The sequence below is a fragment of the Lethenteron reissneri genome, chromosome 25 (assembly GCF_015708825.2).
Source record: "Lethenteron reissneri isolate LAM-NWPU_2019-01 chromosome 25, ASM1570882v1, whole genome shotgun sequence".
NCBI classification, from domain to species: Eukaryota; Metazoa; Chordata; class Hyperoartia; order Petromyzontiformes; family Petromyzontidae; genus Lethenteron; species Lethenteron reissneri.
The window spans coordinates 371,822-380,171 of NC_083803.1; the positions used below are offsets into that span (position 1 = coordinate 371,822).

The 8,350-nt window shown below is 45.3% G+C and overlaps 1 protein-coding gene across 2 annotated transcripts; it reads right to left on the bottom strand.

Annotated features, from left to right (window-relative positions):
• On the bottom strand, positions 1-8,350 carry LOC133346955 (bifunctional peptidase and arginyl-hydroxylase JMJD5-like). Of its 2 annotated transcripts, XM_061558796.1 has the most exons (8): positions 8,096-8,342; positions 7,417-7,568; positions 5,701-5,865; positions 4,580-4,722; positions 3,613-3,745; positions 2,207-2,257; positions 1,290-1,463; positions 19-306 (listed from the first exon to the last, which is right to left on the bottom strand). In XM_061558796.1, the coding sequence occupies exons 1-8, from the start codon at positions 8,247-8,249 to the stop codon at positions 142-144; spliced, it is 1,137 nt and encodes a 378-aa protein (XP_061414780.1). In that variant the 5' UTR covers positions 8,250-8,342; the 3' UTR covers positions 19-141. The 2 variants fall into 2 exon arrangements, with proteins under 2 accessions (XP_061414781.1, XP_061414780.1); XM_061558797.1 differs by lacking the exon at positions 5,701-5,865 and having other exon boundaries at positions 1-306; positions 8,096-8,350.

The window sequence follows — 8,350 nt, forward strand, 5'->3', positions numbered from 1 at the left end:
GATGTGTGAGTGGTGCTAGTACAACAAACCCAATTCTTTAGCATTCTGGCCTGTGTATTTGCCATGAACCAGCACCGTCTCTGCCAGCCTACGAAGCGAGATGTAGCCCGTCCATGCCCTTGCATTTGTGTGCGTGTGTGATCAAGACCACCAGAAGGACACAGAGAAGCTGTGGCTGAGTGAATTTACATAGTGCCAGTGCTTGCGAGGAATGAAGAGTGCATCTCCGGGGGACAGCACCACCTCCTGGAACGGGGCCTCGGTGAAGCGGGGAAACTGACACGTGTCGGGCCTAAGCACGTCCACCTGGGACACGACGACAGTAGGAGGGGGAGACAGATGATAGTAAACATTGACCATCACAACAGGCCAATGTTCACAGTCTGTGGGTGATATAGCACAATTCCTCGCTGTAACAAGCTTCCACCGTCAACATCATCGACAGACCAAACAGTGTGATGTGCCAGGTTTGGTGTTTGTAACTGACTGGTATTGTTCAGCAGGTGTGATGGATGAGGGTACAGCTTGTCAGTGGTTCTGGAGAGTAGAGGCGCACATACTTCTGTCCAAATACCTTTATACCCACATTAATGAACACGCACACATACACACGGTCACGTAATTAAAAAGCTAAATGCACGTTACAGCCCTGATTCACGTGGTTACAAACGTCCTTTGTCGTTCCGTTTTGCAAAACGTATGCAAATATCTCTACTACCGATTTTTATGTTGACAATCGAATCAACCTGTTAATAATTTGTGCCAAATATGCATACACAGCAATGTAGTAGAAACAACACAAGGATGTACACATATTTTGTAAGGTCATAAAATAAGTCAGTGTCCCTGCTCCAGCAAGCAATGGAATGCTAGTTAACTATGTTGTCATATCATTGTGGGTAATAAACTCACAACGTATCTATTGTGAGACAAATGGCTTCTCGCTTCTACCAATAGGAGGCAGCAAAGTGACACTCGAAACAGAGAGCATTGCACTGTGTGGCTAACGCAGAAAGTTGACCGAGTTCTAAGTTGTTCTGTTTTTCCAGTCGCTCTGTTCTGTTAAGCTACATCATCCAGCTCTGACCCGTGACTTCCTGTCAGTCAGCTAATGCAAACTCCAGAAGATCCAAATGTGACAGTGACTACGTCACTTAGTGGTGAATGAAGAATAGTGTTGTGCCAAGGTTGGCACTAGTGCCTTGAGGATGTCACACTACCATTTGTGGTGTAGATGGTTGTTATTATAGCAATTCAAAGTGCCTCTGGGTGAACACACACTTGTGTACCTGCACCAAAATGTTGTGCTGCGGGTCATGGTGTAAAGGGCTTTCCGTGCCGCCAGGGCCGAACCATGCATTGATCACGACCTCTTCGCTTCCCTCCTCTTCGTCATCTCCTCCTTCTCGTTCTGACACGCAGCAGTAGTCCGGAATAACAATATCATTTCTAAGATCTGGGATCTGCACAAGAAATATTAATGTAATCAGCACCACCATTACACCCTTGTAAACAAGCAGGTGTAACAACACAGCGCTCATAACATTTACTGGTACCACAACTGCGAACATCAGCTGTGCATTTGTATACATCTGGGTAAGTGTTTATAAGTTCGCCATGATTACAAAATGAATCACAAAAAATGCGACATAAATGGAACACAAGCTGAAAAGTGCACAAATTACATGGACAGGTACATGCCTAGAATTACTGTGATAGACAAGAATAGGAACGCACGGATTTGAGAACATACTCAAGTTGGTGTCTAATTCACATGCTTTAACTACCCAGGATTATAACCACGGTTGTTAAATGCAGTGAGCTGATGTCCTGTCTGGTTTTCTTAAACACATGCATGAACACTACATATTATGCATATTTTTAAAAACACATGCTTTTATTAGGCAGAGTTCAGCACGTGTTCATGCTACAATCATGTTTCCCGATGAAGTCCTTTCATTCAATTCCAATAATTTCATAGGAATTTCAAAAGTCCATTCTGAAAACATGTTTTGATCCTGGAATAGAATGGAATTAAAAAATACCCACAACAAAACGTAACGATTTTATTTTAAACCATAACTAAAGGTTTTTATGTATTGTTCCCCATACCTGTTGCAGACGCACATATCCACTCAAGCGTATAAATACATACACATGGATGTCAGTATATAAGTGGGTACATGTACGTTCTTAAGTGTCCCACCTGATCAAACAGTTCATGTTGAGCCAGGTAACCCACTGTTGGTTGGGACTCCTGTGAAAAAAAATAATATTATTCAATGCTATCTTTCAGCAGTTACTTTCACAACACTTGTTAATTTTGCAGATTAACTCATATGGGATCTGGGAATAGTGCACCACCTATCAACACCACCGATACGAGGAGTTCCACTGTATTTAACGGTTTACTGCATCATGTTTGCAAAACAGAGTAGCAGGTACACAGGCAAACGGGCTCAAGAAGGTAACAGTTACTATGGCGCATTGCTGGGGTGATGAGGTGATATTAAAGTGCCAATAAACCAATGACAAGGGAGTTTAGGGAAGATCATGGATTAGTGCCAGATATGCCAATAACAGCAACTGTTCATGGAAGTAAGGTCAAACATATATAATGTATTCGTACAGGCATAACATAATTTGTGATGTAACGATTATGATATGAACATGGTTATAAAGAACAATGCAATAAACATAAAGGATAATGGTTATAAATGACGTATGCTTTCGAGAAGCGAATCGTGATGAATGAAAGGAGATGGAGATGTTCATGACTGACGGTGGTGTAAATACTGGAGATTCAAACTTGATTTGGAGCTTTCGTGGCTGCAGGAATTACTCTTTGGTTCTTTCGGTAAAGTCACGTAGAAAGAAAAAATAAATGAAATAATATCATACGACGTTTCGATTGCAACACAAGCAATCATCATCAGGTACAAATGAAAGAGAAAAGAAACCTAGTACACTTAGAAATATAATGCAATGCAACACAGAGTCGGCTAACATAACAGTCAACACCCTACCTGGTTGATTACATTCTTCCAAAGATTGCTAAATTTGAGAGAAAGACAAAACACAGACACGGAGACACATAAGCAGAGAGAGATAGCACAGAGAGAGACACACATAGGCACACAGAGAAACAACGCCTCTGTGTCGAGGCCTTAAATAGAGGGGGCAGAGAGAGAGAGGGGGGTAGAGAAATTAGCATGTCAATGAGAGATTTGGAGCTTTAGTGACTGCATGAAATACTAGAGCGACAACACGAGGACACACAGAGAGAGAGAGAAAACACACTTAATCAAACAAACTTAGTAAAATTTGGAAATGTAATGAGTCGGTCAACACACAATTAACGCATAGCCTGGTTGATTACGTTCTTCCAAAGATTGCAAAATTAGAAGTTAAGTGTGAAATTTTGAGAGAGAGACAAGACACAGACACGGAGACACAAAGACCGACACACAAGCAGAGAGAGACAACACAGACAGAGAGAGAAAGAAACCAAACTGCAGGAAATACTAGAGAGACAACAGAGACACACAGAGAGAGAGAAAACACACTTAATACTGGAGATTCCTAATGGTCGCAAATCATGTGCATTTTTACCGCATTAATGATGTACTTCTCCACAAACTCCTGCAGCGTCATGAGAGTCTGAGTCCAATGAGCGTCTGTGTAGCGCGAGCCAAGCTCCACTGGAACAGTTCGGCAACCGGCCATGCGCACTAGGTAACCCAAGCTGCACACACATCAATAAACAAAGAACCCCATTTCGTCCAACAGAATGCAGGAAAAAGTGTCATTACATGTATAGCCCCTTTATCAATCCACTGCTGGATGAGGGCCTCTCCATGCCGTGCAGGCTAGGGGGGTTATTTGGCCATACCTTACCCTGATTGTTTGTGTGGTGTGTGAAGATGGAGAGGATAAACAATGGAACAGACAGACAGTACAACAACTTATTTTCAGGACCACACTCTACTAAATACAAAGTTAGAATGGCTCGTGATGGGGATCATGGAGCCAAATTATTCAGCATAAAGACCAACAATACTCCACCTAGGTCAGTCCTGAGAGTGTCCGTCAATGGAGCATTCACCATAGATGCAAAGGTAATGTCACCATAGCATTAAGGTAATGATAGGGATTACAAATATATTCGGCTTCATCTTGGTGACAAGGGTTTGATTCACCGCAAATAGAGGGGGGATTAAAAAGTTCACAGAATGCAGTATCAACATGTAATGTACACTCTTGGGTTTCTGGCTTATTTTAAACCAACACCTTGGCTTATTATTTGCTAATATCCTTTGTTTACATGTTTTTTTCTGCTGTTAAAGGTACATTGAAAGGGGCCATCAAGTAATTATGTATTTAAATAAAACAGAGCATTGAGTAATAAAATGTTTGTGTAGTGAGGGTGCTACCACAAATTCGTAAACAAATGGTGGTTGTGTAAGCTCATGGTCCCCCTCATTATCCCGGAATAGGCACATTAATTGATATGATAACAGCACTCACTCAACAGTCAGAGCCAAGCTACAAAATGTGAGAAAGGTAGGTGAGCAGTAACCTCCACTTGGTGAGAGCAGGCCAGTGGGAGACTGTGTCCTGCAGAAGTACGGGCTCAGCGGGCAGCAAGTGCAGTCGACGGAATGTGTCAATGGATGGGCACATGAGCTGCGGTACAGCCCGCTCAGGGGAGAGGCGGCACACCTAGACAAAGACACCCCGTGTAGCCTTAACAGACTGTTGGGGCAAGTGCTGTCAGCAAGCACCTATGAAGACCGGCACAGGACACGAGGGAGGGCTAGCCAGCAACACGCCCGGCCGCCTTCATCTCCCAAGTGGCGATGTTTACACACTGCACCAGGTACTAATTTGAGGCCGAGTTGACCTAGGGGAGGCCTAGGACCGGTACAGATAATCGTCACTGGTGTTGGTCGTGTTGGCCGTGAGCGGGAATCGAACTCTGGTCGCCAGGTTCACACACACAAAGACAAATACCTCCCATTACCATTTGATATTTCTGATGTGGTCAGATTTCAAACGTAGCCTGTCTCGGCAGTTTCACAGTGCTCCAATGATAACACTACTGGTGCCAATATTCATGCATCTGCACAATATTCGGCAGGGTTTTAAAACTTAAAGCCACACTAAAGTATGGTGAAAATACATGTCCACAAAAGGACACATCTCCCCATAAAACATAATTCACACATCTTTCAAAACCAGGGTGGTAACGTTCCCTAGGTGCACGTACCAAGTTTGGTGCACATGCAGGCCACAAGAGAATAGATTCTCGTGTATCATGCGGCAGAGTCAGGTGCTAGGGTGTGTGCGCTAAACTGAACACAAGTTACCACAAGTAGTGGTAACCCCTAACCGTCGTAGTTTGCGGTGTTTAAATTACTTGTCCCCTGAGCAGTCTGGCCTTTGACGCTTGTATATTTGGAGTTTGCATGTTTTCCCCGTGGATTTTTCTCCGGGTCCTCCAGTTTTTGGATCCACACTTAGAAATATGGCTGATATACATTTCCACATAATAATCCACTTCGTTGAGCTATCATTTGTGGCCAGGTCGCTTCTGAAAAGAGCTGTATAGCTCAGTGTGCCCTTACCTGGTCAAATAAAATTAGTTTTAAAATTTGACAGCAGTCAATACTTTAAACGCACATGACCAAGTGTGGCTACCTTTGCATCAGGGTGCTTGAGGTCACATGGCGCATCGTCTAACCGGTCATGGGACCTCTTAAGTCCAGTGAGACGTTTTTGCAGCACAGCAACCAGTCGCATGAGGATGTTATCGAGAATCGCCACTCCCATGATCAGACCAAGGTCACACAACCGCACAGCCTCCTGGGAAGATAAACAAATGGAGCATGCGAAAAATGGCATTATGATCTGATAAGTTATCCTGTGAGCCTCGTTCACCGTTAAGGCCATTCCCCGACTGTCCTGTCCCTCCTATTTGGTCCCACCCCGTCACCACATTCATTATTTGGTGATGCCGCATTGGTTGTAGCGGAAAGCGCAATAACAATGAAAAAACTCAACACGTTCGTCAACGTGTTTGGCTAATTTCGCTGACCTGCTGTCTCTCCTCCTATGTTGGCTCCACCAGTTCCTTTCTCGACCCTGCTTCTTCCCCACATTGGCCCCACCGCTTGATCTGCACCGTTTTACGATCTGCGCCAGGGTTTTCTGGCCTTTGTTGAAGGTTATATAATAGGTCCTCCACATGATAATTGTTTTTTTACCCTTCTATCTGGCAACAAAACTGACACCTTTTTTTACAAGGAGTCATGTTTGCATAGACCACAATACCTGCAGTCATAATGTAAACAAAAAACATAACTCTGATAATGTATGCACTGTCCTTGAAGTTGATTGGTCCACACCCGAGACAGCTTTCCTTAGAGCCTAGTCTCACATGGGTTGGACCAGATGACGCCAAAAGGCGCACAACTCAAAGACAATGCAGGTATTGTGGTCTATGCAAACATGACTCCTTGTAAAAAAGGTGTCAGTTTTGTTGCCAGATAGAAGGGTAAAAAACCAATTATCATATTTTTTACTGGCAAATGAGGTTCCAATGGTGTAAATGCTTACCCCGAGCTCTCATACTCTGATGGTGCATTGTCTTTGAGTTGTGCGCCTTTTGGCGTCATCTGGTCCAACCCATGTGAGACTAGCTCTAAGGAAAGCTGTCTCGGGTGTGGACCAATCACCTTCAAGGACAGTGCACATTATCAGAGTTATGTTTTTTGTTTGCATTATGACTGCAGGTATTGTGGTCTATGCAAACATAACTCCTTGTAAAAAAAGGTGTCAGTTTTGTTGCCAGATAGAAGGGTAAAAAAACTATTATCATATTTTTTACTGGCAAATGAGGTTCCAATGGTGTAAATGCTTACCCCGAGCTCTCATACTCTGATGGTGCATTGTCTTTGAGTTGTGTGCCTTTTGGCATCATCTGGTCCAACCCATGTGAGACTACGCTCTAAAGAAAGCTGTCTCGGGTGTGGACCAATCATCTTCAAGGACAGTGCACATTATCAGAGTTATGTTTTTTGTTTGCATTATGACTGCAGGTATTGTGGTCTATGCAAACATGACTCCATGTAAAAAAGGTGTCAGTTTTGTTGCCAGATAGAAGGGTAAAAAACCAATAATCATATTTTTTACTGGCAAATGAGGTTCCAAAGGTCCTCCACAGTTTATCTTTAATACCCCAGGTTACTGGACTATTTTTGTCAAAATGAGGTCTCACTGGATCCTGAACAGTGTACAACAAAAAATACTCAAGATAATGCTGTAAAGGTGTGATAACCTTACAGAAATATGAAGCCTTTTATACGATTATATAGATGATACATGTATGCTGGACATGAGCAACTTCATACCTACCCTGAGGTTCTCTTCTTCCCCAGCCTTGACCTCCCACAGAGCCGCTACGAGGGCGCTCAGTGCATAGAACCGTCGCCACTCCACACTCACGTCGCGCCAGCACGCAGAGTTGAGGCCCTCCCACGCCACGTCCAGTGCTGCCTTTGACATTTCTGGAGCAGGAAACACATTGACAGGGCCTTGGTGCTTCCTCACCCTGTCCCCTCCATCACTCACCATTGTCTCCTCACCCCTCACCCTGCTTCCTCAGCCAGTCTCCTTCATCACTCACCCATGTCTCCTCACCCCTAACCCTGTCCCCTCCATCACTCACCCTTGTCTCCTCACCCCTAACCCTACTTCATCGCCCCTCAACCTGTCCCATCCATCACTCACCCTTGTCTCCTCACCCTGCTTCATCACCCTGTCCCCTCCATCACTCACCCTTGTCTCCTCACCCTGCTTCATCACCCTGTCCCCTCCATCACTCACCATTGTCTCCTCACCCTGTCCCTTCCATCACTCACCCTTGTCTCCTCACCCTACTTCCTCACCCTGTCCCCTCCATCACTCACCATTGTCTCCTCACCCTGCCCCTTCCATCACTCACCCTTGTCTCCTCACCCCTAACCTTATTTCCCCACCCTGTTCCCTCACCAGGTCTCCTCACCCCGTCCCCTCACCCCGTCTCACTGCTCACCCCGCGCCGTGTCTCCGCGCTGCGCCTCCACGGCTTCCCTCAGGAGCGCAGCCGCCGCGGCGGGGACCTCGCTCGGGCAGAAGCTCAGCGCGAGTGTCGCGGCGCCGCGCGGCAGCAGCGCCGCCACGTCGGGCGGCAGCCCCGCCGCGAGCATTCCTCTCCTCGCTGTTGACGCCTTCTTTCTCCCCTTCCCCAGTCAAGCTCTCCCTTCCCCAGTCAAGCTCTCCCTTCCCCAGTCAAGCTCTCCCTTCCCCA